Genomic DNA, 27791 nt, shown 5'->3' with positions numbered 1-27791 from the left:
TGTAGGGAAACATTCTGCTTTACATTGCCATAGAATCGCTCGAGCATAGGCACCTAGCAACGGACAGGCAACTGATCGTTGCCGGGCGTATGTAGTTGGTTTATAATGGCGTTTATAAGCCCCTGATTCCCAGGACAAGGGATCGAGCTTATGCTGTGATGCCTGACACGTCCGCTTCGAGTGTCATCGAAAGTTGGAACAAAGAACTAGTGTGAATTAGAGGAAGTCCATCCAGGCCAACTGCAGGAATAATGTACAGAGGGGTATAAGTTCAAGGAAATAAAGCTACCCCGATAAGAAAAGTGACAAAGTCAAACAAGTGAGAAAAAGAAGAAACGCAGGAACATTGCCAACCCCCCAACGTGGTGCTGTGTGAACTTGCCCCTAGCCACAACCGACCCCCATGATCCCGAATAACCACCCTTCCGTGCCAGCACGCGTCGTGCTGTCGTGCCCGTTCCAAGACGATAAAGAAAAATCGGCAGGCTAGAGCGCCCCACCCGCCAGTAGGGCAGCTCTGTCAAGCCACAGTAGTCGTACAAACTCGTTTGTCTCGTGGGTGTAGTAAGCAATTAAAAAAAAAAGAAGAGACTGGAACAATCGCTTTTTATAAAAACAGGAAAGCCCTGATTTTACCATATAATGTCCTTGGCCAACAGCATGACGGCCAACTCGGCGTCATACCGCCGATCCAGGACGTGAGGGACGACATTGTCCCGCACGAGGACGGACGACTCGACGTCGCCGAAGAAGGCCTTTACAAACTCCCAGTAGACCGGGTAGAAGCCGGACTGGCTCCAGTCCAGCAGGGCCGCCACGGTGCCGTCGCGGCGCACCAGGATGTTCTTGGCGTTGAGCTCGCCGTGCGTCAGCACCATGAGCGGCGGGTGCGGCGGCATGCTGAAGAGCAGCGGGAGCACTACCCGGTCGAGCCAGCAGCTGGCGGGCCCTCCCCGGAGCTGCAGGTGCGCCGCCAGAGCGTGCAGGAGCCCCCCCTCGCTGTCAAAGGGGCCCTGGGGCCGGGCGAAGAAGTTGTCGGTGACGCCGGACCTGGCGTACCGGCCGGGGATCGGGCGGCCTGAGGGGTCGGTCTCGGGGACGAAGCCGCAGATCTCGGGGTCGTTGATGCTCCGGAGGTCCAGGAAGATTGCGCGTATTTGGGCTACAACCTTGGCCTTCGTCTCGTCGTCCAGTAAGTCCCAGACGAGATCCAGGGGCTCGCCGTCGACCTCTTCCATCAGTATGTAGTAGTGCCCTGTCTCTGGGTCTATGCCAAAGTCTAGCACCTCAGGCACTGGCACGCTCGTTTTTTCGTAGAGGTACCTCAGAGTGCCCGCCTCCTGCGGCGTGACATCTGGTCCCGTTTTCAGCACCAGTTTCCTACCAGCCTGGTAAACTTCCGAGTGCTCCGGCATGCGCCCCAGCTTCTTGTAGGCTGCGAGGCGCGCCGGCGAGGCGATGCCGCCGCCGCGGCCGTCCCTGCGGCGGGCCGCAGCCGGCATGTCATCCTCACTTAGGGAGGCACGCCTGCTGAAGGGTGCGGCAGGGTACCCTGCGGACTGCCGCCGCGCGTGCCTGGGGGAGTAGCTTGACTTGTCGGAGTGGATAGACAGCGTCTCGAGCGCCAATGGCACTGAGCTGTAGGCGTCCGGCATCTCATGGTAGACATGCGTCGGCGGAGGAGATATTGCGGGCGACGGCAGCTGATGGCGGAGAACAGCGCCATGCTGGTAGCCAGGTAGAGCGGGAACAAAGTGCATGGTTGCGAACAAGGGCTGGCACAACAGACGATAGGGGCTGGTGGGTAGGGTGTCATGTAAGGTTGGACATCTAGATCCCCAGTCACGAGCAGGAGGATGAGGAGCAAGCCGGCGCCTTATACATGAAGTGAGTTCTGGATCAAAGTGCCTGGCGTGGCACCAGGAAAGCCCTGAAAGTTACTCGGCCCCTCCTCCAACTTTCGGCAGGAGGGTTCCCGACAAGGAGCAGCATTGGCGGAATCGGGGCATGTACATAATCACGTAGGACAGCAGAGGACCCGAGTTGCACTAGCGCCTCCGCTGGCCGGGGTGCAGCTAAGAGGGGGTGTGCACAAAAGTGACAAGGGTCCCGGCTGTATGGGGCACTGGGCATTTGTGGACGGACGCTAGGGCTCTGGTCAGAACCATGGGCCGTCGATATGGCTATGCTCCGCCGTAATTGGGAAGGCCAGCAGACACGCCGTCCGTCTGTGAGTGGGTGTGAGATCAGCATGCATGTGGCTTTCTAGCTGCGATCCAGGCGAGGCCTTTGCATCCCTGAAAGGTGATGCATGTCATGCTTGAATTCGACCTTGATGGACACCTCAGCCATGGCGACAAGCCATGTACGTATATGCCGTCAGGCCAACTATAGCGCTTTGACAAAGGTCTTTTCCGATCACTCAACGCGCCTATATTAGGCTTGTGAGACACTCGTCCACGGCTCCCATACATAGCGGTCATAAAAAAAATCTGGTTTTTTCGTGGCCACGGCAGAATGTCGAGCTCTTGTCCAGTTCCAGAGGAGGGCCAGACATGGGAGGGCTGGCCGGCTGGTTCGGCTGGCCGGAAGTTGGGGTTTGTTGGCTGGAGCGCTTCTCGCGCCCCCTAGCGACGCTCGCGGATGCCCAGGTAGGCAGGTTCAGCGAGCGAGCAGGCGAGCCGCCCGCCCTATCCTTGCTCCCGCGGTGGTCAACCGTCGTGACGGACGTCGCTCGGGCCTGCGACCGGGGAGGGGAGGGCGTCGGGCGCATCGTCATCGGGCGCTCACTGGGCGCGAGAGTGGGAGAAAGAGCTGCGACAGGGCAGGTGGGTTGGTTCGTGTGGGTGGGCTGAAGAGGAAGTCGGGGCTGGGGTTTGGTAGCGGAGATTGATAACGTCTCAAAACCAGAACAGGCACGCGGGGTCAGGGATGGAACGACCGACAATCGCACCCCACGCACCTGCCGCCCACTGGAGTGCGGACGGACGTGGGCGCCGGCAGCCAGCTGTAGCTAAATAAAAACTTTGTTTGCAGGGAGCCAGGCGGCTGGCGAGGCAGGGATGCCCACACTGGACGACTCTCACCTGAATCAAGGTGGAATCAATCAACCTTGAAATCCAATTCAGCTCTGCCACCTGAGCCTCGCTAGTGCGCCTAGAGCCTGGAGCCTAGAGCCTAGAGCCTGGAGCCTAGAACCATCAATCCAACCACGGCCCAGAAAGAGTCAACTAGAATTAATTGCTTTTTTGGGTGTCACCAGATGTTTCCAGCGACATTGTAAAGCCTGTTTGTTGCCTGCCCGCGTACTGTAAACTCATGGCAGAAAAAACCAACCCCAGTAGAGCATACAGTAAAAACACACACAGCCCCGCCAACCAAACCCCACGGCCCCAGGCGAACGGGCAAGGACGACGTCCTTCGTGCTCGGGCAGCCCTGGACCGCTGCCCCTGATCACCAACAAGCCGGCTCAGAAACTGGCCCGCTGAAAGGTCGCAGCGCCGGTGGAGGGCGCACTTCCTTCCCGAAATCGCGCCCAATGTGACCTAAACTGACATGCCCAGGCCGGGCTGCTTTCCAGATCCAACTAGTCCGCCCGCGTTGGTCTGCACCAGCGCCTGGGCCGGACCAGAGAACCAGTGAACCAAAGGGCCGGTCTGCCCATCATACCATGTTGCCTTTGTGGTTTCGTGGGTTTGTTCCTTGGTCGCGGCTAGTTCGTCGCCCGAGCAGGAGACGGGAGCAGGTGCTAAATGGAGACGTGTGCCGCGTCGGCGTCGACAGCTGACCTCCATACCCTCCCTACCCGCACAGGTACCTACCTAGAGCAGCAGAGGTACTGTAGATATCTACCACCTACCTAGATGCTACCAAAGGGACCGCCCACGGCCAGGGTCGCAATGGAAGCACGGCGAAGGATGCACTACGACCGCATGGCAGCACCAGTACCAAGCGGAGAAATTCTGGCCGAGGCCCGAGCATATGAAGACCAGCCAATCTCGATGGATGGCAGGGCCGAGCACCGTCGCGCGAGCGCACCACCACCCAGCCAGAGATGCTCGATAGCTGATGCGACTCCAGTCCGTCCAGTCCAGCCCATGGTCACCTCGGATGGCAACCCTCACCACCCCCCGCTGCTGCCCTTGAGGCGCGCGCCTGACGAGGTGCGAAAAGAAAAAAAAAATCGACATTGGAGCGGCGCGCCCGCCGGTTCGATCGGACTCTTTGACCCGTCCGGCCCACGTCTCCATAGGCGCATCGCCCGTGGGTCTGCCCGGGCCCAGCCATCGCGTTGCCAGGCCCCCACCGCTCCCAGAGATCGCAACGGACCGGTTCGCAACATGACACAGCCAAGCCCCCGCCCAACCGGTCTTTCTCTCCCTCTCCCTCTCTCAGGTCCCCGGCACGCCCACACAAACATCGGTAATGGTCGCCGACCTGGAGTAGCGTGGCGCCCGCCCTCCCTCACAATGGAGGCGCCATAGTTGCGAGCCCCTCGCTTACAAACTCGCCCTCGCGTAACCTGAACCAAGGGCAGTCGGGAAAAAAACAACAATACGAGGCTTCTCCTGGCAGATGAGCAGGCAGATGGGCAGGCAGATGAGATGGCCTTAGTTCAGCCGCCGCCTGCCTGGCGACCCAGAAGATGCGGGCTTGTGGTCTGCGCTAGGCTAATCGGCCGGCTGGTCTCAAATGGCGCTTGACTGCCGAACGAACAGATTCCCTCGCCTTCATGGCGTTGGGGCCGCGCTACCCTGATTCATCTGGCTATGATAGATGCCCCCCAGCCGCGTGGCCGTCGTTAGCCCTGGCTGGGTGTGTCGGTAGACAGGACAGGCCTAACGAACAAGCCCGAGTCAAGATCCTCATCGGTATTATATCCTCTAGGCTAATACCCCGATCCCGTCGCTGTGGCCCGTCTGTCTCCACCTAATATCGTCATTTGTGCTTAGAGAAGTCGCCGCATTGTTGGAATTTCTGCATATGGCATGCAGTTGCAGTCGCAGCCGCAGTTGTTTGGCCACACCCACCAACCCTCGTTGTCTGGTTACGGCCTCGTATATGAAGTACCGGAATCATCAAAGAGCCGCGCCACACATCCCTAATTGCTGGATATTATTTCTCCACCTATAGCGCCCGCCGCTCGCAGGCTCTTCCCTCCCACCACACCCTCATAGCAGCCGCCAATATATCTTCAATCAGGAGGGGGGGAGCGACGAGAGTGGGCTTTGCGGCGATCACATGTGCGGGTTGTTCATGCGGCGGCCTTTCTCCTCTAGTTTGGTTTGGTTTGGTTTGGTTTGGTTTGGTTTGGTTTCACCCCAATTGCTCTCACAAAACCACCACCGCAAAAGCGCATTATAAGGAGAGGGGCCAACCATTAGCTGTTCCTCCCTTGCTCTTTGGGTGTTTTTCGCCATGTTTCCCCGTTTCACAAGCACCAGCCGACTGCGCGACGGAGCCGGCGGGGACGCTGGCGTCGCCGAGGCGGTCGGTGGTAACGTTGATGGTGACGGTACCGGCACCGGCAACCCGACTTGCAAAGGCCCGATTCATTCGTTCACTGACGTGGCAGGCCTCAAGCTGTGATAATACCCGCCCTTGATGGCTTATAGGTGAGGGATGGGGGTGGACAGACGGTTCCAGCAAACCGGAACGTGGCGTCAGGGCTCCCCCATGTCAACCGTCCAGGCCAGGGGATGATGGCCCTCAGACAGGGGTTCCCTCGGCTTGTACCCCTGATGAGACAAGGACAGTAGCCTGAAAAGAGGGCGGGCTCGCGCGAGCGTTTACGCTCCACGATGACAAAGGAAGAAATGTTTGGGGTCGCTCTTTATCTCGGCTATGGGCCTCTTTTGCCTCAAGTAGAGCACATCTCCATCTGGGCCAACTCTGGTACCGGCATACCCGAGTTGCGCCTCGTTGGGAAATCCAGCCGCGATCAACGCCCCTCCCCCCTCGCAGCCGAGGCTCCGTCGTATTCTTCCCTGCTGTCCATCAATCACGCAAGCCCATTCTGTGGCTGTTGTTGTCCCTGCCGATCAATTCTCCCTCGGGGTTTTTTGAGGCCCTTCCACCCGTCGTCACGTTCGCGGCCGAGGTTCGCGCGATGCCGCCTCTCTCGCAGAGCATGCAACAAACAACTCGCCAACCTAGCCAAGCGGCTCCGGAACCGGGCATGGCAGCGACGCTGCATTGGCGTGGCTATCAATCGACCCCGATTCCAGGCAACTTTGGGTGGCTCCCCCGAAGCGGCCACCAATTGTCTCTGCGGTCCAACGCTGTTGCATCGGCCAGGCGGTCCGTTCCCCTTCATGCTCGACGACGGTGGCGGAGGAGGGGAACCATAGACGTTGTTTGTGATGGTGGCCCTTGAGGCCACACCAGCTACCGGGCCTTTTCGGACCAGAAAAGGGAAAACAGAGGACGCAAAACGAGAACCGAGCATGGCACAAATGTGCCAAGCGCCTCTCCTTGTTGCGTTTTTTTTTTTTTTTTTGCTTCTGTTTCCTCCTTCCCTTCCCACCACCGCATCGCCAGCTAGGGGAGACACGCCGAAACACACCACGGCGCCGTTCGGAAGTGCTGCTATTTTTGTCGTTGACGGTAATGCCCGACCATTGCGGAAGCCCAGAAAGGTCGGACACGCATCAGCACCTGGCGGGTTTCGTTCTGCAGATCAGGACCGTCTTGGACACCTGTCACCTCTTAGCTGTCGATCCGCGTTCGTCTAGGTACCCCCCGTCGTCTCTGGCCTCTTGTCCGTTCCTTTTTCTTCTTCTTACAACGCCGGCCCGTCGTCTCGTGGCAGCTGCGCACGAGCATCTGTTTGAGGCTGTGGCCCCGGGTCAGTTATCGCACATGCGAGCGCATGGGCATTGATCAAGCCGGCGCTCTGGTTCAGCCGCTCTCTAGGAATATGCGGTTCGCGCAGGAGCGTTGACATGCCACCCAGTGGTCCATTGTTCCCGGGTCTGACTTCCTACACCAGTTTGGGGCTTGCCTCTTGTTTCTTTCCTTTTCGTTGTCACGCTGGCGGGATACAGGATCACCCACATTGCAAACTTCGTTCCTGGGTAGGGGCCGTCCCGGAACCACATCAGAGTGCTCCCCCACGGGGGTCTGCCGCCACAAGCTCGCCCCATGGGCACCGCTTTGCGGGAGTACTGTAACGTTCGCGGGACGGCAAGATGGACTGTCCTCAATCTTTTTCTTCCTGGGACGGATCTTGCTTTACTTGCACCAAGGCAACCCCTGAGATTGCTTACGAATACGGTCGCATCGTCCATGTTTGGCGGTTCCGCCGGGCCATATGCCTGATATATGCCATCCATAAAACGATTGGGTGGGTGAACTGTCGAAGGGGAAGCTCGATATATCCTCAAGACACCCGGCGGGTGGCAACCCCCAAGCGGAACGACGTTAGACAGCATGTCACTTGCCAAATGACAGGCGATGCCAGGAATCTGATATATCAAACGAGGGCTCAGCCTCACTATGTCCCACGCTTGTCATGGAGGCACGGGCTCGATCACTCGTGTGGGTGCGCAGGTAAATTTTCTAGCAAATTTCCGAAGCAACCTAAAAAACCACTGGGCAGGTTTGGTAGATGGCAACCTTTAGAGCAGTGAGCTTTAATATCAGTCCGGAGCAGACCACACAGGTTTCCCAACGGTCAACCTTTTTTGTTTCGTCATCTATACGATATGATGTTATGCCGTTATATACATCTCTATCCTATCTACTCTGCTAGCCCTCGACATCAGTGTGTCAGGGAGAATCGTCAGGTGCCCATCACTATGACGATGCTTCGGCTCCCCGTTGGGGGTTTTCCTTTGACTTTTCGTTTCTGCTTGGCATGCATCGGACGCTTTGCCTAAAAACCTCGCCGTCCCGAAAAATGAGGAGGCGGACGGCGCGGACGACATGTGGGAGAGGGCGCGCATGGCGCCGCCGCGCGATCAGCCACTAAGACCAAACCGGAAAACCATGTGTCGAAAGGCTGCCTGTCATGCGCCCGCCACCGGCAGTGTCCGCGTGCGCCTTTTTTCTTTCCTTCTTGCTTTTTGCCTTAGCTTCTCCGGCGCCAAGATGCCTGCCAGCCGGCCAACAGGCAGTATCAGAAACGGGTGGCGCATGCCTTCCCCCTCCGCTTGGGCCACGGCGCCATGCCTCGGACGGGAGAGGCTGTGGGAGTGTCCGACAGTGCCGTGCTCCCAGTTTTCCCTACCGTGTTCATGCCGGCGGCCGATGGGAGCGGGCGTTTTCTGTCCTGTGCTTCCTGAGGCGGTCGAGCCACGACGTGAGAATGGCGCCCCGGACGTGGGCGTGCACAATCCATGAACCGGAGATGGGCCGCTTTATACGAGACCGCCTGTTCGTGCGAGGCCTCGAGAGGGGGGGCGTGGGAGGCCAAAAGGGTTGCTTGGTTCCTTTCTCGTGCTGCGACGTGGCCCCGCCGCCACGGCCATTTTGAGTTGGCGCATTGGATGGTTCCTGGGCTTGGTGTAGCAGTTGTGCATCACATAATTGCCTCTTTTGTGCCGGCCCAGTCCCCTTTGGTGCTGGCGACAGGGCAGACGAGCAAATGCGGCGCCGGCCTTGGATGCCCCTCGTGCCTTCCATCCATGCATGGTGCCCCTTCCCTGGCCTGGCGCTGGCCTGCGCCGCCCGCCCAGTGTGTTGGGAGCAAAAGTCGCCTGTCGGCTACCGGCGTGCTCCGCCCGGCTGCGGCCAATGGCGCGCCATTTTGTGCACTCAACTCGCGGCTGGGCCCCCCAGCAGAGTTGAGCTTGGGCATGTCGCCTGCTGCGGGCAGGAGCTCTAGCCTGACGCCTGCCTCGTGGCTGCCGCATCTGTGCAGCAGCGCCTGCAGCAGCGCCGTGTCATCCATTCGAGCTGCGCGAACAGGCCCCCACCTTTCTGCTCTCGACTTGCAGTCAGTGCTCACCCTCACGCCCGCTCCTGCTCTGGTCACTGCAACAAAAACGTCACGGTTCGTCCTGGCCTGTCACTCGCGACCCAATCTCGCCGGCGTTGTACTCGTCCTCAGCTGCCCTGGCTGACGTTGCCATTGGCGCCGCACCCCCCAGCTGCTGGGCTCCGATATCGAGGCCTTTTACAGTGAGCGGGATTCAGGGGGCGTCTTCCGAGATGCTCACCGTATGCCCGCGCCTGAGGAGGGAAGTTGCCTGACCCCGCCTGCAAGGGGTTACAGCCTCGTGTGATGGACCGCCGTGCCGCGCTATCGGACGAGTCTCTGCCATTACATCCTGCTCCTCATCGCCGATCAGGCCTGGCACTTGGGGTAAAGTCGTTCCGGACACACATCTGGTTGAAGTTGCCATCTGTCACCCCGTCCTTCACCACTCACCCCCTCCTTCCCTTCCCCCGCGTATAAAAGGGTCCCGGGGGACAAGCCCACTTCTCTGTCAACGGTCTGAAGGTTAGGCATACAACATCTAGCCTCTTGCCACCCATGTTCAACATCTTACAGCTTGCTGTTAGCAGAGGAAACAAAAGACAAACGGAAAAAAAATCAACATCATGGCTGCCATCATGACTGAGTTTGACGACCCGCGCTGCGGCCTTGGGCCCTCTGCCCTTTCGTCATCGCCGCCCACAATCCCCACGGTCGACATCAGCGGCTTCCGCGCCGAGCCGCGGACAGCAGCCGAGGCCGCCGCGTCTGCCCGGGTGGTCGAGCAGGTGCGGGACGCTTGCCTTAACACGGGCTTCTTCTCCCTGGTCGGCCACGGTGTGCCGCGCTCGCTGCAGGACCGCGCCATGGCCGCTGCCGAGCGTCTCTTCGCACTGCCACTGGACGACAAGATGGACCTGGTGCACCCGACGCTCAAGAACCGCGGCTACGAGGTCCTCGGCGGCCAGACGCTGCAGCGTGGCTTCAAGCCAGACCTCAAGGAGGGCTACTACCTGGGCAAGCACATGGACATGTCAGACCCCCGCGTCAAGAAGCACCCGCGCCTGATGGGGCCCAACCTGTTCCCCAGCGCCCTGCACGAGGACGACTTCAAGCGGCCCGTAGAGGAGTACTACGACGCCGTCCTCGCCCTTTCGCTCACCGTCTTCAAGATTCTGGCCAAGGGCCTGCCGTACGGCGACGACATATTCGACGACTTCGTCTCCGACGACCCAGTCTGCATCATGCGCATGCTACACTACCCGCCACAGACGTCGCGGGACCCGAGGCAGCTGGGTGCTGGTGCTCACACCGACTTTGGTACGCTCTTCGACGTACTTCTTTTTTGTTCTATATGTGTCTCTGCTATTGTATATAGCCTATATGCCGGTGGGACTAATCGTATCATGACATAACCCCTATCACAGGCGCCGTCACTCTTCTCTACCAGACAGCCCCCGGTCTGCAGGTTAAGAACCCGCGGGAGCGTGGCTCCTGGATCCTCGTGCCGCCCAATCCCGACGCCTACGTGGTCAACATTGGCGACATGCTCAATGCTTGGACAGAGGGCGCCTACCGCAGCACCGTGCACCGCGTCCTCAACCTGGGCTCGACCCACCGCTACTCGATCCCCTTCTTCTTTGACGGCAACGCCGACTGCCCTCTCACCCCCTTTGGTAGCAGGAATAGCAGGGACATCGATGCGGAAGCAGTAGAGACTGCATCCCAGCATCTGCTCCGGAGGCTAGACGAGTCCTACAAGGTGCCCTCCAGGATCTAGGAGAAGCATGGAGAGCACTGAGATGGCTCGACGAGCGGTGGAGGTTTCATGAATCCCCAAGTGGCTGGCGTTGAAAATAGTGCACGGTTTGGTGTCTGCCGCTCACTGATCGAAACCACGTTGCATAATTTATCACATTAGGTATGGTCAGATTACTTATTATCTGACTGCATATTCGTTAGTTTCCTATATCATTTCTATCATGACTGCGCCTGCGCCGCCAGCAACCGTTGTCAACGGCTGGTATTATACCACCCAAATTCACGCAACAATCCGAGATAAGGGACAAAAAAACATACAACACCGAGGAATCCCCAGGGGTCACACACCTGAGTCCTAGTTCGAAACGGAGGGTTTCACCCCCCAAAAATGGATGCCTATGCTCCCCTCCGCCCCCAGCCAACCGTTCGTTCCCCTGCCGTCCAACGGCCGTCTGCTGCGCCACGCCCTACACAACCACTTGGGTTCAAACCCATACGCATCAGCGGCGATTTCCCTGGGGAAAGGCCTCCAACCATCCTAGCCGCTGCGAGCCTTTGGCCAGCCCTACGGGCAGGCGTTCACAACAATACTCTTGGATGCTTGTCTGTTCCCTTGTTCTACGTAGGTGGTCATTCTGACTACAGCACCTAGCTAGACTGTTTGCGTTTATTATCCCGGCGAGGAGAAACGCCCAGCCTTTACTTCGGTCTCCCAACGAAGCCCCAAAACCATCAATCTCCTCGGCCAACATCCTTTCTTGAATCCACGGGCATTTTCGTCAATTAAACCACCTCTCTACCTGTCGACACTTTGCGCAAAAGCTTACACCTAAAAAAAAAGATTGAACGCAATGCAAGCCGTTATTCCGAGTCCCACCTTCCGCGCATTCGCAGACCTCCCCCTTTAGCTGCGCGAGCAAGTCTGGCGCGAGGCCCTGCCCGTTAAGCCCGGCCGTCCGGTGCTGTTCCCCTATGTCGAGGGCTCCTGGGTGCGCGGCTCTTGGTCGCCCGACGACGAGTGGTATGCCGAGGCCGACGGCTGGGACAACTTGACGTCGCGATTCACCACGTCTTCGGCGTCGGACATCGCCGTCAACAACACCCCGCTGCTCGACGTCAACCGCGAGGCCCGGCGCGTCGCGGTCGCATGGGCCCGGAAGAGGGGATATACAGTTGGGTGCCGAGGCGGCGACGGCATGACGACGACAACGACGACGACGACGGTGACCGATGCCAACCATGATGTTGACATCCCGGGGGCGTTGGTCATCACGCGCCCCGTCGATCCGTCCCACGACGCCATCTACATCCCGACGGCCGAGGTCGGCGACAACTTCGTCAATGCGCCGTGGAACCTCTGGACCGGGACGGGCGGTGACGGCTTTCAGATCGATTCGCGTCTGGTGGCCGTTGCCCTACCCCGGGCGCTCTTCAGCGGCGACAACGACGTTCTGCTTTTCGGGCTCGACCTGCCCCAGTGGCGTTTGCGCCTCTTGTACGACCCGCAGCCAGACGTGTGGTCTGGGAGCTGGGAGCTCCGAGACAACACCATATACGATCCCGGCTCCTTCTGCTGGGACAGCGCCCGTCGCGTTTTCGTCTATCCAGAGCCGGTGCTAAGTGGTGCCGGGGAGGATATGTATAAAGCGGTTCATGGTGTAGCCGAGATGCTAGGCGCCGAGGAGGCTTTTAGATTCTCCAGCGTCAAACCCGACTTTGAGATACGGCTGGCTCATGCTATCAAAAGGTCATAGTTTTGTAGCCATTGCAGGATTAGCGATAGACTTGGGCTCTTTGTCACAGCGGCTGCTATTTTTTTGGTAGTCAGAAAAAATATATATACAACACCAAGGATTCCCTAGTTGTCACCCACTTGTGTACTAGTTTGGCCCTCATATGTTTTGGTATTTAGAGATTTTAAGAGCAAATAGGATCCCAGGCCTCCAGAAACGGAGGCTTTCGCCTCCCAAAACGGATGCCTTTGCTCCCCTTTGCTCCCAGCCAAGCGTTCCCCTACCATCCAACGGCCGTCTGCTGCGCCCTACCCCATACACCCATCTGTATTTCAACCTATATGCATTATCCTTGGACGAAATGTGCTTTTAGCGCTTCTGCTTCCCCAACAGTACGGCCTAAATATGCCAAATCAGGATATTTTCGCATCTGCACTCAACTGCGCGCATTGCTGGGGCCAGCTGCGACTGGCCGGAGAGGGTTTCAGGCAGCGGCGACTTCCCGGAAGGCCTCCAGCCATCCTGACAGCTCAAGTTTTTGGCCAGTCCTACAGGCTGGTGGTGTTGGCCGACTTTACTAGACCAGAAGTTACGAAAGCGTTAGCTGCCAGCAGGCAATTCGGGACCCACGCTACCCGCCTGTAACTCCCATTCAAACTTGATGGAATATTGGTGGGGAGGGTCGCGGATGCGGGTGGATGAGGGCAGAGGGAAAAACGATGGATCGGATCGTTGTATGGCCTAGCAAAAAAAGAGACAGGCGCTAGCTCTCAGGAAGTTGAAGGATATCGACGATAGTTGACAGGAACGAATCTTGCCGACGAACTCTAGGTCCTCGGCGCAGGGGAGACAACGCATGGCTGAGGCACATGTCGCGGCGGGGAGTGGCATCCGGACGAATGGCGAGACTGGACTGCCGGCCGAGCAGGACGCAGGCTTACAGGGCGTCGATGACGGCTAGGTAAACGCCATTTTGCTTGGCCATATTGGAGCGGACCGCGGGCTTGTACGAGCACAGATACTGGTGCTTTGTCCAACCTCGTTGAGGGAAACGACGGTGGCAGACCAGGGGTGGGAGGCGAGTACCCTCAGCCTTCAGGCAAACATCTCCCTTCTCGCACCTAAGCTGGTAAGAGGTGTATCTAGGGGTGGTGGTAAAAAAGCTCTGCATAACTTTATTGGCTGGAAATACCCAGCCGGCCCACAAATGCGTCCCCTTTTTCAACTTCCTCCTGCACACCATCTTGCACGAGATCCTGGAACTTGCAGATTTTAGGCGCCCTGGGCCAGATTTCCCCTTTTTGTTGACCTCCTCCTTTCCCTCTGCGAAACGGCTGCGATAAAATTGGACCTGGCCATTGGTTTCTAATGCTCCAATATGCAGACAATAGTTATTCCCTAAGTTTTTTTTTTTTTTTTTTGGTTCGGCGTCACCGGCCTTGCAAGGCGGCCAACTTACAACGCTGCAACAAATAATGCACCCACATGTCACAACCACCAAGACGGGCTGCCCGATGCCTCCTGCCCCGTTTGATCAAATCAAGGCAGATGAGCTGACAGACTAGTAAACAGCCTGAGGGAGGCGCAGTGGAGGCCTGTTACGCCAGGGTGGTATGGGAACGAGAGCTTCGCTGCCTCGTATGTAGTATTAAAGGCAGCCATCCATGTTCCGTACATCTTCTGCTTATCTTTTTTCCCTTACAGGATGATACAGCGACATCATATCGCATTCCTTTGTTTCCAGCCATCAACCACGTTCACAGTTTCCTACACCCTCGCCCCTTCGTCACCCTAGCTGGGACCAGCAGGGACCCCTTAGCTATTCGCGATGGTTAACGTAAGTTGGCAGGGACGACAGTCTGCGCTGGTTCCTGTAGGGGAAGATTCTCCGTGTGTTAATCATACTACATCGGCTAACAATCTGCATGCCCGTCAACAGACGGGGCGCCAGCGTCAGACCCGGAGTAATGCCCCTCCTCCCTCCTCAGTGACGCTATCCGCCACCGCGGTCCCATGTCCACCTCGAGTGAACCAAAGACGACGTGCCCGGCACGAGCTTGCCGACGAAGAGCCCCCAGAGGAGCCCTTCCACAGACCGGCTTTCCAAAGAGCTCTTGCCGATACCAGGGATATCGTCATGGCACTGGCCACTGTCCTTTCAGAAAACACCCACGGAGATGCCAGCCTCATCAAGGGTTTGGGAGATGAAGCTGTTCGACTATCTCGCTTTGAGCTGCCTGCTACACGTATGCTTGGTCTCGTCGGGGGCTCCGGCACTGGTAAGTCTAACATAAAAGCCCCTAACCGCCCTCCATCCCAAGATTAATTAAGTACAAGGCTAATGCTTTTTCCTAACAGGAAAGTCTAGCTTGATCAACTCTATTCTCGATGTTCCCAACCTCGCTAGAAGTGTGAGCATTTACCCTTATTTTATCCGTAACGTATCCCTGCTCTTCCCTCTGGCTTGCTAATCTTGTCGTGGATATCGCCTACACACAGAGTAACGGTGGAGGCGCCTGTACTTGCGTGGTCACCGAGTATCGCTATCATGGCCGGAACGACTACGAGATCAAGATTGAATGGTTCACCCGCGAGGAGATCTGCTCTCAGATCGAGCAGCTACTCGCAGACTATCGAAACTACCCTGAGAATCAAGATTGGGCTGAAATCCACGCGGATGAGGAGACCAGACGACGCCTGGAGGACACCTCGATCCTTGCGCAAAACACCCTGAAGGTCATGTTCAGCCTTGCTGACACGGCAGCGCTCCTCGATGGGACGCAGGAGGATGTTGCACAGTGGCTCCTTGCCCGCTTCGATGCCACATCCCAGGAGCGAGTTGGTCTTTCCACTATTGTGGCCGAGGACGTCGACGAAGTCATTAGTGCCCTTCTCACATTGACATCAGACCCGAGAAATCCTGGCCCAGAAGGAGCACGCTGGCCGTTCATCAAAAGAGTGAAGTAAGCCTCCTAAGTCTGATCAATTTCCAAAACCTTCATCGTGCCGGCCTCAAGCTAATAGCTCTTCCTCCGGTTTCATTTTCTCACAGCGTATTCCTGAAAGCACATATCCTGAAGACAGGCCTTGTTCTCGTCGACCTTCCCGGCAAGTTCGACACCCTTTTTAACGCCCCACCCAATGCTAACAAAACATATTTTCCCCAGGATTGCGTGATTCCAATCCAATCCGTAGCAAGCTCGCTGAGCGATACGTGAGACAGTGTGATGAAATTTTTGCAGTTTGCGAGGTTGGTAGAGCAGAGACGGACGAAACTGTGGAGCGCATCTTCCGCCTCGGCGAGCAAGCCAGGCTGAACAATATCGGAATTGTTTGCACCAAAACGGACGTGAGCCACCACTCCTTGGCCCATCTTTTTTTTTTTGCTCGATCCAAGCCCAAAAGACCGACTGACAAGGCATTGCACATTATCCTCCAGGTTCTCGATGCATTGGAGGAACGCGCAGAGGCTCTGAAAGACAGAGATGTGGAGGTGGAGCGGAGAATCAGCGAGCTGATTTGTGAGGAGGAGAAGGCCAGGAATAATCTCGACGAGCTGGTGCGAAGGATCGAAGATGAGTTCGACATTCATGACGACTTGAACGAGGCAGAGTTGCGTGAAAAGCACAACCTGGACATGCAAAGGATCCAGGCGAGGTAAGTCGTCTACATTTGGAATTCGCCTGTACTCGTTGTCGTCTATTGACACAATGGTGCACCAGGAAAACAAGGAACAACGTTAGTCTAAGGTAATTTCTGTTTTATTTTACACTCTCACACTCCAAGGAAATCTGTTGTTCTTTTATATGCCGTGGCCGCAAAGCAGATATCTATTAATCACCAATCCCCAACCGCAGTCTCACGAGATACCTCATCAACAATCGGAGTGAGGTCGTCACCAATGGCCTACAGCGGAACTTTTCCAAAAGGCTCGCAGCAGGGGCCAGACCTCTCAACATTTTCTGCGTCAGCAACACGCTGTATTGGGACAATAGAAACCGAGAAAGTGGCGAGGCCCTTCCGTACCTCGAGCTAAGCGGTATCCTCTCCCTGCGGCAGCACTGTCTCTCCCTTGTTGGGAGGGCGCAGCACGCCCACGCCCTTGGGTACATCAACGATTCCGTTCAGGGTCTCATCGCCTCCACGAAGCTATGGGTCGAAACAGGCGCGGGGTCAGATGCCGACATTGGGGCCAAGACGCGCATATGCGAAGTTCTGGGCGAGGTCGAGAAGCAATTTACCGAGGTGATTATGTATACCCAGCCTGATTCCCGAATTGTTGGAGAGCTGTAGTAGTTGGCTAACACATCTTGAGGCACTAACCTCCCAATCATCATCTCTTTGTCGGGTGGAAGTGGCTCTCCAGGAGCAAATCCTAACTGGGATGCCGAACCGTATGTTTGATCACCATCACTTTCTCGCTATCGCCCAAAAAAACCATCGCACACAAGCACCTGGTTCTGACAGTTAAGATCATCAGCGCGAGTGCTGCATAGGAAGTATCAAGACTGGACCCAAGCAGCTACAGAGGTCCATCAGGAATACACAGGTGTAAGTGAAAAATGACCACCGCCCCTGTATTCTGTGCTAGAGATACTGACGCCCTGATGCTGCAAATCCTCAGTGGGCTTGGAGTATGTAGATCGCTCATCCCCGCCTTGTCACCCTGCATCCTTCTTACACCCACATCTAGCACTCAATGATTCAAGATATTACCTACAGAGTCACTAACGAAGTATGATTCTCTAGATACCTACCATGCCTTCTGCCGCTATTTCGGCACCGCTTCTCCAAGCGCCCGCAACCATCAAGATCGCAACTGGAATAACGAACTGTTCGAGGAGATGACGCAGGATTATTTGGGCCTCTTGAACATCTGGCCTGACTCTCCCGGCGATCAAAGACTACTCGACGACCTATCCGCAGAGACGCAAAGGTGCCTCCAGCGCTCATTCGAGCTGATGGGTCCGTTTTGTCTCATGGAACCATAGTTCCCGGTCCGGCAAAGCTCTAACAATAGCTAACATTGTTTTTTCCGGCCCCGATATTGTTCAGACGAAATCTCGCACCTCTCTCCATCCATAAAAACCCTTCGCAGATCTGTCATTCCCAGATGCAGGGTCCTTGTCCGCGCCCTCGACGATGTCCAGGCGGAGTTCTACGAACGGTCTTAGTAAGGCAGACAGCCCAAAACATGTGTGGCAGGTCCACTGTCGATACAGGCTGGCTAACCCCCAACCCAGTAATCTCCAAGCAGATCTGACCGGCGGCCATCGGTCATCCATCATGGGGGAGACTATGGAGTCCACATATATCGCCTGTGCCCGCGAATGCGGTACGAGTCTGCCCAAACGAGAGAGAAAAGTCCCATGCCTCCATCATTTTCATCACATACCCCTCCGCTAACACAACGAGAGTTTAACAGGAACCGGCTCAGACAAGCGCCGCAAGGACATGATGAAAAGAAAAGTGGGCGACAAGGCCACCTTCTCGACAGCCTACCAGACCGTCAGCAAGCGCTTCGAGGCCATCGCCGAGGACGCCATAGCCAAGATGTCGGACCACGCGCGGGACTTCCTCATCGGCGCCCGGCACGACATCGACATGGTCCGCGGCGAGAACGCTGTGCAAGAGGCGGAAAGGGACGTGGTCTTTTACGCCCGCGCCGCGGCCGCCGTCGACGAGGCCGCTCGGAGGCTGAATGCAGTTCAGCTGCAGATGCATAATCTTGGCCGGTAATGGACTCCATTCTAGCAGCTCCAGACTTTCTTCCAAGCAAATAGAGTGTGTGTTTTTCTCCAGAGGGGGTCAGCAGGGCGGGGACCCGCAGGTATCTTCCTATCTACTCAGCTTGTTTTTGTTATTGGCTTGCTTCGTGTTTGCCTCGTCCATCATTACAGGTTCGTAGCCGATTCGTAACTCCCTTCCCTCTCTACTACTACTGCGCGGCCTTATAGCAGGACTAGCACCGCATTTACTCGCTTTGGACAGGGCACACCGCATTACAATTTTTTTAAAAAAACCTTTTGGCAAACATACAACACCGAGGATTCCCCAGTGGTCACCCACCGGAGTACTAGTTCGGCCCTTATATGTTTTAGTACTGGGAGATTTTGAGAGCAAATGGGATCCCATGCCCCCAAAAACGGATGCCTCTGCTCCCTTTTGCTCCCAGCCAAGCGTTCCCCTACCGTCCAACGGCCGTCTACTGCGCCCCACCCTGCACGCCCACTTGTGTTCAACCCATATGCATCATCCCTGAACGAGACGAGAAATGTGCTCCTGGCACTTCCGCTCCCCAATAGCACAACCCGGATACTCTAAGGTAGCATGTTTCGCGGTGGCGTTGGGACTGGCGGGTCAGCGGCCTCCTTTTTGGGTTGCACTTTTTCATCCTGTGGGCCGCGCTGGGGCAGGGCAGGCTGTGCACCGTCCTGTACCAGACGCCGGGGACGGGGACGGTGGGGACGGGCTGGCCGGACGATACCTGATACTGACATGTATCCTCCTTGGTCGGTACCCCCTTCACGGTATACTTTCTCCTGATATGCCTGCTTCTGCTCTCCATTAATACCTGTGGGTTTGTTCAAGCCTTTGTTGTTGTTGTTTTTTGATCAGAAAGGACGCAGTCTGGAGCGAGTGGCCCGAGTGGGAGCAAAGGAAGGCTACGGTGAGGAGATGATCACCAGTGTAAACTATAATACACATTATGCTCTAAAGCACCTACGTGTGTGTTGGCTAGTGTTTGGATAGGGTGGTATTAATTACTCTCTTTTTCTTTTGCTTCTACTGTTTTCTTTTCTCGAGGCGCATATGTAACTTCATGGTTCTTGCTACGATATATTTCCTTGAGGAAGAATATGAAGAAGCACAGTGAAACCCGGGCAGAAGTGGCCGCTGCATCAAACTAGAGAGGGCTCGACAAGCACAAGACATCGCACCTCGATGCTCTCGCGCAAACAAGGTTCCTCCAGAGGCTCGTGGAGCTCGAAAGACCCATTCGCGCACTGCCCTCCGGCACCACGATCGCCGCCCCCGCTCCTGGAGCTGTCAAAGCACTGCAGTAGGAGAACGTCGCGGGGGCCCATGCGGCTCCAGTAGTGGTAGCGCTGGCCGGGCCCGTGGCGGACGGCGTACGTCTCGCCGACGTAGTCCGGGTAGACCTGCCGCACGGGCACCAGGTCCTCCTGCGCGACCGTCCGGCAGTCGGCGAACACGAGGGGGTGGTCGGCGACCTCGCCGGGCCCCAGCGGCCGCCAGACGTTGACGATGCGGAACCGGACGCAACCGGACTCGACGGCCGCGCGCTCCGACGCCGGGAGGTGCCTGCGCGCCCGGCCCAGCGCGCCCCCGGGTGACTGGTCGACGTGCATCTTGCGCACCTGCCGCCTGGGGCTCTTGGCCGCCGAGGCCCTGCGGACGGTGTGGTCGAAAATGAAGACGCCGGTGGAGCCCGCCACCGTCTTGAGGACGAGGTCCCGCACCCACGGGAGGTAGCTTCGGGCCATCCCCTCGTCGCCCTCGAACTCTGCGCCCGGGGAGAAGGCCTGCGGCAAGGCCAGGAAGGAGTGCTCGTCGAGATTGAACTTGTGCTCCTCTCCTCTGATGTCCCAGATCGGGACCTTGACGCGGTTGTGCTCGTAGTTGCGGGTTCCCGGCAGGGTCTGCGTCTCGGCAATATACTCCGGCCCGCTCATATTAGCAGGCTCCGAGTAGAAGCACAAAGTCCAGGTGAGGCTTGTGGATGACATTTCCGGCGGCTGGGCCCTTTCTTGGAAGCGACATACGCGGACAACGAGGGGGCGAGCTGGGTAATTAGCATGACCATTGGTAGCCGTCACTCCCAGGTCTAGGAGCCACCTCTAGACTACCTATATATAGATGATTGTGCCGTAATAGCACCGCGGGGGAGAGCCCTTCTCGGCAATCTGCAGGCAGTCGGTACATTTAGAAAGTCCTTGGCCTCATCGTGCGGTCACGAGGAGCCAGGTAGTTGAAGCCAATGACTGCCCTCTCCTATTTTCACACCACTAAACTACACACCCGGGGGTGGCGATTTCCAAGTGCCACGGATACATGGCGCATTGCTACGTCTTCGCCGCAGAACCTTGGCCGTTTGTCACACCTCTGAAGGTGGTTGCTGAAGTGACTTGACAACGCCGACTCTCACGGCCCTGTAGGGGAAGATGGCCCGGCAGGCTTTAGAGAGCCAAGATGCCTCAGTCTCGTTCCCGGCAGCCCTCCCCGAGCGTCTTTTCTCAAACCTGTAGGCAGCGGGGCCCAGAGTGAGGATAGTGAAGGCAAGAGAGACTATGACAAAGCTCCAGATGTGCCATGGGCTGCTGTCGCTGTTTTCTGCGACCTGCATGCCAAACACGGTCTGCTCGCCGAGGTTAGCTTCAATAAACTCAACGGGAGGGCTGTGGATTCGTATACTGACGGCAATGAACGTGGCCGGCAGGTATATCATGTTGACAATCGTGAGCCGGCGAATACTTTCTCCCTGAGTAAACGTTGCTTGGGACTCCTGGATTTGCAGCTCTGTCATCCTCGCCGCATACCGAGCCTGTTTGATCGCAACCAGGCTTAACGCCTAGTGTTTTTTTTAAATCTTTAGTTCGGGCTTATACCTATTGACTGCAAGCAAGCGCGAGAAGGCTACTCACGGTCTCGATGATGGCCGTAGTTCTCGCCTTCAAACCCTTCAGCCTCTGATCAACCACCGCAAGAGCATTGCCCTCTTGCTGCAGCTCCTTTTCAAAGACGGGCGTGGGATATATAAAGTTTTTGTTGTTAGAAGGTTGGCTGATAAGGTAGTTGATGTACCGAGAGTGATAGAAGAGATGTCGCTATAGGTAATCTATGTTCAACAGAAACTTTCTATAAAGCCAATTGGCCGACTCGATCAGCTCATCGTCTAATTGGCTCTCAATCTGTTTATGGATTTCCTATCAGTTCATCGCCGCCTCCACTTCGGTGCGCCTGTAGGTAAACTCGCGAATATTTGAGAAGAGTTGATCAGCAACTGGGTCCGCGTGTACTTGCCATCTTCTCGAGAAAGGCCTCCATCTCGTCCAAAAAAGCTTCCAAGTCGTCTTCATCTCCCTCGGGATCTTGAGGACGAAGCCGAACCCGTCGCCTGCCAAGTCACTGATAAATTCCTGAGATGTGTCACGGCCAACATAGCTGAGCAGCCACTTGTGGGGAGGCTCTTGGACCTGCCCGGGGATGTTCGTTTCGTAACGGGCGTCATCAAGGCTAGTGTGGGGGTCAGTGAGAAATATGACAGTCCAAAGGCCGTTATTTTCGCGTAAATGGCACGATATTCGTCGAACGACGTGGATCCTGGGCCGCGCTTCTGCGTGTTCGATTTGTCGGTTAGTTTAGGCCAATGGTGCTCTCTCTCTCTGAAAGGTCACCGGCGACGTTTCTTACCAGGGCCCGAAAGATCGAGCAGGCGAACTAGCCGAATTGTATGCCCCAGCCTCTTGTTTTCTTTAAACCTCTCCGGCGTCTGCTCTGTTGCACGTCAGAAGTCGATGTAGGACAAGTTGAAATGGGAAAATCGACGGACTCCTGCTCACTCTGTCGTTAGCTTAGTCCATTTGGATCCACTAGCCGCCTACTAAAGACGAGGGAGTGTTTGTTGGCGTTACCGTAGTTCGACATTGGCGCTGCAAACCACTCGCAGTCGCTTGACTGGAATCGGGAGGTCCAGAGCTCATAGTCCATCTCGTATTTTTGGCCAAGTAGCTGGAGTAGCGGCCCAGAAAGTCGCGAAACGTTGCTAATTATGGACAAAAGCGTGAATATTACGAAGCAATAATTGTGACTCGGATCTTGTTGGCACTCACATGACACGGCAAACCAGATTGGGACGGGTCTGTGGAGCAGTATGTTCGTGATGGTTAGCAGGTTACCTATCTAATGATATGAGATGGACGTCGTAGAGAAAGCTCCGAGCTCTTACTGCCAGGTCGAGATGATTAGCTAGTCGGGTAGTTGAATCGAAGGATTCATGGTACACTTCCGCCTGAGACCCGGGTTCGGAGGAGAGACTGATCTCTACCGTCTGGACGTCAACCGGTTCTGGTGGCAAGTTAGCAATATAATTGGCCAAGGCATCATGGTTCGTCCCATACGGGGCCATGCTTCGTCCACTAGATCGTGACGAATGCTTGCGCCCCGGCTTTGGAGGGTGAGCCCGACTGCAGCACAGCGCGTCCTGAGCTAATATGTGCATCTGGGCCAAGGCGAGCCCCGAGGCAAACCAACGAGAAGCACCGGGAGGCGCCGTCTCCCTACCTGCCGAAAGTTGGATACCCGAAAGATGATAACAACACCCCCTGGATGCCGCCACTCTCTGGAAAGCGCACTTTGGGCACTCGGGAAAGTGAAACACTTTTTATCAAAAGTCGTAGCACAAGAAGGCCACTCATCCCAGCCCAAGCAGCCGACGCCGACTAGAAACGCTGCATTGTCCACCGGGCACCCTCAAATATCGCCAAGCCCTGCGCCCGTCCCGAAGCCTTGCATTGTGCTGCAGATCGGCATCTCCAAAAACGGCCTGGAGGATGCCGACTGTTCCGTGTATTGCTGCTGCCAAGAACAGCCGATTGCGGTCTGGCACAGCTTGTAACACCCCAAAGATATTGGGCATCTCAGCCCGTGCCCAGCCCGGCGAGCTGACGCCCGCCTGGCGGCTCGAGCACAAGCTGGCGGCACGAGCGCGGGTCGGCGCTCAGTCCGTCGGCTCAAAAACGAACGGACGACCAGTCTGACGACATGAGCACAGGCGACCCCTTGGCCGTGTCTAAGCGTCCAAGGCCCGCGGCGTGGTGGCCGGAGGCCACTACGGCATCATGTATATCCAGGGCCCGCAAGACTCCCTGTAAAAGAGTTCGGAGGGCAAGCAACCGTTTTTTCTTGTTTTCTCCTGTGGAGTACAGGCAGGCACCCTTTACGAATATACCACTGGCCCGCACATTTCTCGAGACTGCTGAGTGACCTGAACCTCTGAGACCTCCCTTGGAGAACCCCTCCCTGTGCACAGCACGTCACACAGCTCTCGGTCGGATCCTGTCCTGGATTCCCGGGCTACTAAGCTCCGGGATACGACGCGCGTTCCCCGAGTGGTTCCTTCCACATACCGTCATCCTTAAGGAGAGAAACTCGAACAAGGCGGACGAGCACGACAATGAGAAGTTGACCTACGGTCACCACATGGCACTGTGCAGTAAGGGATGACTAGAACTGCGGGGGTTTTTTTTCTCTTTCAGTTGGTGCCGTTTAAATGCCAAAAGGCGCGAGTGCCAAGAGCTTCCTTCTGTGGTAATGGCCCAAGCGTTTGTCCTGGTTTTGCCCGTCTTTACTGGCTGGAAATGCTGATGATCGTCCCGGCGCCTTCTGCTTGGCACTCTGCCTGGCTGCCGGTCATTGGCTCGAGTTTCTTGCTTCCAGTTTCTGCGAGCTCGGAAAACAGGTCGGACACGGCCGCGGCGACTTGACCGGGCGTTTCTTCAGCATCGACAACTTGAACCTTGCCTCGCTCGCGAAAGGAGTCGACCACGAGCGACGTCGTGGTGCGGAAGGTCCGGATCCTGCGCTGTATGTTTTCGGGGACGTCGTCGAATCTTGCCCGCGGGAGCTGCCTGGCGAGCATCACTTCATCAGAACACTCGAGAAGGATGACGGTTTTGATCGGGCAGACGACCGCCTCGAAGTAGTCGGACTGATCGAGGTTGCGTGGAAAGCCTGTTGTGTTGCAGCGATGGGCCATTGGAACATGGCGGCAGGCAGTTGGTTAGTTGATTGCTGCGGGCGGCTAAGCGGGTGCTCGACATGGACTGTGGGATTTCTCACCATCCAGGAGGAAGACCCTGGCGCCTTTTGCTGCGCTGGCCAGGATGCGCGCCGGCAGGTCGTCCATAGGCCTTTGAGCAAGGGGACGAACAGTGGGTCTCGGCCATTTGCACAGCTCAGCTCTAACTTTGGCTGATACCACCACCAAGTTGCACCGCAACAGAACAGCGTCTGAATTTGGTGATGGTGCTCTAGTCCGTGGGCGGAATTGTGACTAGCATTTCTGTGCCAACTGGGCGTGGAATGGGGGTAGGGCAGGCACCACTCAATCACCCGAAGTGACTAATCGCGCCTGGCGTTATAAAAAGGCAACCCGGGAGGGCTGCCATATGCGCCCGACTCCCTCGCCTTTTCCGCCTCACTGATCTTCCCCCTCGGAACAACAACCCCTCCAATTTGCCCCTAGCCGTTTCTCCACGATGGCTCAGCTTTGGTCCAAAGACGCGCCGGACAAACCGCGGCCGCCCGACTTCGTGTCACTGGGAATGGTAGTTTTGGACGAGATACGTTTCCCAGAGAGGACCTTGACCGATGTCCCGGGCGGCTCAGGTCTATATGGTTCGTGGCACACGCAAAAGCGCCGGGCGTGATACCTCTAGGGGATCAGTCCGCCGACGACAACGCACACTGACGATCTTCTCTCGGGCAGCCACACTCGGCGCGCGTCTTGGCGCCAGCTACTCGCCCGCTGGCCCTGGGGCCGTCGGCTACCTTTCACTCGTCGGAAAGGACTTCTCGGATAGCATTGAGGATCAAGTTCAGTCCTGGGAAATTATGCTGGATTTGCAACGGCTGCCGGATAGCCCAACCACGAGAGGCCTCCTTGAGTACGAGGACAATGTGTTCGGGCGTAGGTTTTCGCCCAAACCTGCACTTTTGCCACGGCTCGTAAGCCCTAGCGTCGTGCAACGACAGATGCCTAACCTACCATATAGGCAAGAGCTTTCGCTATCTCACGCCGGTGCTGCAGCCCCTGCCGTCGGGCCTCGCCGCTTCTGCGCAGCACCCGCTCATCGAGGCCAGATCCTTCCACTTCCTCGCCCTGCCGCAAGACCTGGAGCGCCACGTGGACTCGCTCCTCTCCCTGCGCCGGGAGCGCGGCATCCGCGAGCGGCCCCTGGTCGTCTGGGAGCCCGCCCCTCTCGGCTGCAAGAGGAGCAACCTCGACGCCCACCTCCGCGCCTGCCGCCTCGTCGACGTGTTTTCCCCCAACCACCTCGAGCTGGGCTATCTCGTGCGCGAGCACGGTGACGCCGCCATGGGCAGCAGCAGCAGCAGCACGTTCTCGCACGAGGCCACTGTCGAGGACGCGGGGCGCTTCCTGGCCGCTACGCGGGGCGGGGCGGCGGGCATGGTCGTCGTGCGCTGCGGCGAGCACGGGTGCGTCACCATGAGCCAGGGCGCCGCGGGAGCCTCGGCCGAGTGGCTGCCCCCGTACCACGACGCCGGCTGCTCTGCCGTGGCCGTCGTCGACCCGACTGGCGCCGGCAACGCCTTCCTGGGCGGGTTTGCCCTCGGCCTCCTCGAGACCGGGGACTCGAGGCAGGCGGCAGTTCGCGGTTCCGTCTCGGCCAGCTTTGCCCTTGAGCAATTTGGCCTTCCAAAACTGGCGCCAGCGACTGCCGACTCTCCCGAGCGATGGAACGGCGCGGTCTTTCACTCACGCCTGGTCGAGTTTGAGGCCAGGGTTCGCAACGCAAGCGAGGATTGCAAGACTACCTAATCATGAACTTTTCTACGTAAAGTGTTAACGAGAAAATGCCCCTTCTTTAGAAAGCAGCCCAGGTTAATCCATAGAGTCTTAAAAACGCAAATAGACAAGCACCACCTCTCCTAGGTGGAGGAGGCTCCAGTTTTGGTCCGATTCTCGTACGCTTCCCAGCCAGCCTTTCGGTACGCCTCGGCGGCAGACACGGCGTCTTCGGACGCGTAGATTCCCCGGCCCGCGATGATGAAGTCGGCCCCGTTGGCGACGGCGCCGGCCGGGGTCTGGTACTGCTGGCCCAGCTTGTCGCCCTTGCTCTCCATGTTGACGCCCGTCGTGAATACCACAAAGTCCTCGTCCGCCCGGCAGCCGCCGCCGTCCCCGGACAGCGACCGCGTCGCGACGAAGCCGAGCATCGAGTCCGGGTGCTCCCTGGCTAGGTCGACGCAGCGCTTCGTGTAAGCGCCCGTCGCCAGGCTGCCCTTGGAGGTCATCTCGGCGAGGATCAGGAACGCGCGCTGCTCGGGGTAGGGGAAGTCGGGGGCGCTGATGGTCTGCGACAGCGCCTCGACGATCCCGTCCCCGCCCAGGATGCTAAGGTTCACGAGGTCCGCCCATTCGGAGATCCTCAGGACGCCTCCGTGGTATTGCTTCTGGACCGTGCTTCCGATGTCCACAAGCTTGCGATCCTCGAAGATGAGGAAGTTGTGTTTCTCGGCCAGAGTCTTGAGCCCACGGATTGTGTCCTCGTTGAAGTCGTGGACGAGGTCAACGTGGGTCTTGAAGACTGCGATGAGAGGGCCGAGGTCTGCGAGGCGATGGATTTGTCAGCTCCGACACGAAGGAGCAGAGCGGAGGAATCCGGAGAAGATACCATCTGCGCATTTGAGGAGGCTCTTGCTGTCCGTGAGGTCTGCCGATATCACCAAGTTCGATTTCTTGGACGTGGCGATGCTGAAGAGGCGCTTCGCGACGGGACTCTTGTGGAGTTCACCGCGCTGCTCGTAGGTAACGTCTGATTTGGACGTCATGCTGGGCTCCGAGTTATTGGGTTCGGATAGGTGATTCGTAGGCGATTCGCGACTGCCCCGTCACTGATGAATGGAGATTGAGTCCGACGCCTAGAGGTAGGTGGACAGGAGGACAGGAATCAGGCGGGTCACAAGAGCGGGCAGTAGGTATTAAGCGATTGGTGGCTGCGGCCAGGCCCTCAATTACCCACAGGTCAGGTAGGTACCTACCAAGGTAATGTAATCCAGTCGAGCCGCTCGTCAATGCCCAGTGGCTTGAAGTTTTTGAGGCATTAAGCGCATTTATACCGAGCTCGGTTTGGGTACGAAGTGCAGTAGATACCCAGGGAGGCGGCTATGTTTACTTTTTGTCGCAGACTGGGCACCGATGGTCCCCGGGGGGAGGTGCCGTGTAGCATGTAGCACGACCGCCTGCTGTCATTAACAAGTGCTGGAAAGTGCCCGTTTGTGCAACCACATACGCAGCACCAAATCACCAGACCACGCCAAACTGCAATCGAGGGGGCTGGTATGTAGCTAGCTACCTACAATCGACTGATATGCGAATATCAGTCGACTTGGACTGCCCACAGTCTCCCGGAGCTAAAGCCCCGGCGCGTCGATGTAACTACAAATATGCAGCTGGAACAAACACGCTATGGTATATTACCACCCGCGGCTGAACTAGACCGAGATCCTGGAAAGTGAAATGCTTTCTTTGTATGTTTCTTTGTATGACGGTTGCGTCAAGTAGGGGGGAGCGGAGGGAAAAGCAGGCGGCACTCCTTCCTTGTGTTCC

The 27791-nt window shown here is 57.2% G+C and overlaps 15 protein-coding genes across 15 annotated transcripts; 7 read left to right on the top strand and 8 right to left on the bottom strand.

Moving 5' to 3' along the window:
• Nucleotides 1-632: 632 nt before the first annotated feature.
• GGTG_06930 (hypothetical protein) lies at nucleotides 633-1655 on the bottom strand (the record flags this gene model as incomplete). Its single annotated transcript, XM_009224752.1, has 1 exon — nucleotides 633-1655. One exon carries the CDS (start codon nucleotides 1653-1655, stop codon nucleotides 633-635), a length of 1023 nt encoding a protein of 340 aa, XP_009223016.1.
• A 503-nt stretch (nucleotides 1656-2158) lies between these two features.
• On the bottom strand, nucleotides 2159-2952 carry GGTG_06929 (hypothetical protein; the record flags this gene model as incomplete). The annotated part of the gene is made up of 3 exons (XM_009224751.1): nucleotides 2512-2952; nucleotides 2370-2388; nucleotides 2159-2228 (listed from the first exon to the last, which is right to left on the bottom strand). The coding sequence occupies exons 1-3, from the start codon at nucleotides 2777-2779 to the stop codon at nucleotides 2159-2161; spliced, it is 357 nt and encodes a 118-aa protein (XP_009223015.1). The 5' UTR covers nucleotides 2780-2952.
• Nucleotides 2953-3777: 825 nt separating this feature from the next.
• GGTG_06928 (hypothetical protein) lies at nucleotides 3778-4963 on the top strand. Its single transcript, XM_009224750.1, has 2 exons — nucleotides 3778-4164; nucleotides 4397-4963. Exons 1-2 carry the CDS (start codon nucleotides 3865-3867, stop codon nucleotides 4445-4447), a joined length of 351 nt encoding a protein of 116 aa, XP_009223014.1. The 5' UTR covers nucleotides 3778-3864; the 3' UTR covers nucleotides 4448-4963.
• Nucleotides 4964-5080: 117 nt separating this feature from the next.
• GGTG_06927 (hypothetical protein) lies at nucleotides 5081-5639 on the top strand. Its single transcript, XM_009224749.1, has one exon. It carries the CDS (start codon nucleotides 5420-5422, stop codon nucleotides 5588-5590), a length of 171 nt encoding a protein of 56 aa, XP_009223013.1. The 5' UTR covers nucleotides 5081-5419; the 3' UTR covers nucleotides 5591-5639.
• A 2701-nt stretch (nucleotides 5640-8340) lies between these two features.
• On the top strand, nucleotides 8341-9228 carry GGTG_06926 (hypothetical protein; the record flags this gene model as incomplete). Its single annotated transcript, XM_009224748.1, has 2 exons — nucleotides 8341-8996; nucleotides 9219-9228. The coding sequence occupies 2 exons, from the start codon at nucleotides 8341-8343 to the stop codon at nucleotides 9226-9228; spliced, it is 666 nt and encodes a 221-aa protein (XP_009223012.1).
• Nucleotides 9229-9547: 319 nt separating this feature from the next.
• On the top strand, nucleotides 9548-10701 carry GGTG_06925 (2OG-Fe(II) oxygenase; the record flags this gene model as incomplete). The annotated part of the gene is made up of 2 exons (XM_009224747.1): nucleotides 9548-10241; nucleotides 10349-10701. The coding sequence occupies 2 exons, from the start codon at nucleotides 9548-9550 to the stop codon at nucleotides 10699-10701; spliced, it is 1047 nt and encodes a 348-aa protein (XP_009223011.1).
• Nucleotides 10702-11070: 369 nt separating this feature from the next.
• Nucleotides 11071-12436, top strand: GGTG_06924 (hypothetical protein; the record flags this gene model as incomplete). The annotated part of the gene is made up of 2 exons (XM_009224746.1): nucleotides 11071-11106; nucleotides 11591-12436. 2 exons carry the CDS (start codon nucleotides 11071-11073, stop codon nucleotides 12434-12436), a joined length of 882 nt encoding a protein of 293 aa, XP_009223010.1.
• A 348-nt stretch (nucleotides 12437-12784) lies between these two features.
• Nucleotides 12785-13658, bottom strand: GGTG_06923 (hypothetical protein; the record flags this gene model as incomplete). Its single annotated transcript, XM_009224745.1, has 3 exons — nucleotides 12785-12814; nucleotides 12968-12992; nucleotides 13357-13658. 3 exons carry the CDS (start codon nucleotides 13656-13658, stop codon nucleotides 12785-12787), a joined length of 357 nt encoding a protein of 118 aa, XP_009223009.1.
• Nucleotides 13659-14041: 383 nt separating this feature from the next.
• Nucleotides 14042-18522, top strand: GGTG_06922 (hypothetical protein). The gene is made up of 17 exons (XM_009224744.1): nucleotides 14042-14053; nucleotides 14120-14252; nucleotides 14355-14694; nucleotides 14774-14826; nucleotides 14915-15378; nucleotides 15468-15523; nucleotides 15583-15764; nucleotides 15855-16072; nucleotides 16138-16164; nucleotides 16273-16660; nucleotides 16731-16809; nucleotides 16896-16966; nucleotides 17040-17049; nucleotides 17165-17380; nucleotides 17471-17588; nucleotides 17659-17750; nucleotides 17841-18522. Exons 2-17 carry the CDS (start codon nucleotides 14244-14246, stop codon nucleotides 18152-18154), a joined length of 2637 nt encoding a protein of 878 aa, XP_009223008.1. The 5' UTR covers nucleotides 14042-14053; nucleotides 14120-14243; the 3' UTR covers nucleotides 18155-18522.
• A 507-nt stretch (nucleotides 18523-19029) lies between these two features.
• GGTG_06921 (hypothetical protein) lies at nucleotides 19030-20166 on the bottom strand (the record flags this gene model as incomplete). The annotated part of the gene is made up of 2 exons (XM_009224743.1): nucleotides 19030-19080; nucleotides 19357-20166. 2 exons carry the CDS (start codon nucleotides 20164-20166, stop codon nucleotides 19030-19032), a joined length of 861 nt encoding a protein of 286 aa, XP_009223007.1.
• Nucleotides 20167-20534: 368 nt separating this feature from the next.
• Nucleotides 20535-20963, bottom strand: GGTG_06920 (hypothetical protein; the record flags this gene model as incomplete). The annotated part of the gene is made up of 1 exon (XM_009224742.1): nucleotides 20535-20963. One exon carries the CDS (start codon nucleotides 20961-20963, stop codon nucleotides 20535-20537), a length of 429 nt encoding a protein of 142 aa, XP_009223006.1.
• A 403-nt stretch (nucleotides 20964-21366) lies between these two features.
• GGTG_06919 (hypothetical protein) lies at nucleotides 21367-22084 on the bottom strand (the record flags this gene model as incomplete). The annotated part of the gene is made up of 3 exons (XM_009224741.1): nucleotides 21367-21673; nucleotides 21835-21934; nucleotides 22042-22084. 3 exons carry the CDS (start codon nucleotides 22082-22084, stop codon nucleotides 21367-21369), a joined length of 450 nt encoding a protein of 149 aa, XP_009223005.1.
• Nucleotides 22085-23610: 1526 nt separating this feature from the next.
• Nucleotides 23611-24463, bottom strand: GGTG_06918 (hypothetical protein). Its single transcript, XM_009224740.1, has 2 exons — nucleotides 24278-24463; nucleotides 23611-24169 (listed from the first exon to the last, which is right to left on the bottom strand). The coding sequence occupies exons 1-2, from the start codon at nucleotides 24342-24344 to the stop codon at nucleotides 23784-23786; spliced, it is 453 nt and encodes a 150-aa protein (XP_009223004.1). The 5' UTR covers nucleotides 24345-24463; the 3' UTR covers nucleotides 23611-23783.
• Nucleotides 24426-26205, top strand: GGTG_06917 (hypothetical protein). Its single transcript, XM_009224739.1, has 3 exons — nucleotides 24426-24835; nucleotides 24927-25127; nucleotides 25213-26205. The coding sequence occupies exons 1-3, from the start codon at nucleotides 24697-24699 to the stop codon at nucleotides 25998-26000; spliced, it is 1128 nt and encodes a 375-aa protein (XP_009223003.1). The 5' UTR covers nucleotides 24426-24696; the 3' UTR covers nucleotides 26001-26205.
• Nucleotides 25944-27410, bottom strand: GGTG_06916 (hypothetical protein). Its single transcript, XM_009224738.1, has 2 exons — nucleotides 26857-27410; nucleotides 25944-26790 (listed from the first exon to the last, which is right to left on the bottom strand). Exons 1-2 carry the CDS (start codon nucleotides 27011-27013, stop codon nucleotides 26111-26113), a joined length of 837 nt encoding a protein of 278 aa, XP_009223002.1. The 5' UTR covers nucleotides 27014-27410; the 3' UTR covers nucleotides 25944-26110.
• Nucleotides 27411-27791: the final 381 nt, after the last annotated feature.

The sequence above is a fragment of the Gaeumannomyces tritici genome, assembly GCF_000145635.1.
Source record: "Gaeumannomyces tritici R3-111a-1 unplaced genomic scaffold supercont2.3, whole genome shotgun sequence".
Classification (NCBI taxonomy): Eukaryota; Fungi; Ascomycota; class Sordariomycetes; order Magnaporthales; family Magnaporthaceae; genus Gaeumannomyces; species Gaeumannomyces tritici.
The sequence above is the reverse complement of the archived record's forward strand: the minus strand, read 5'-3'. Positions and strand labels throughout refer to the sequence as shown.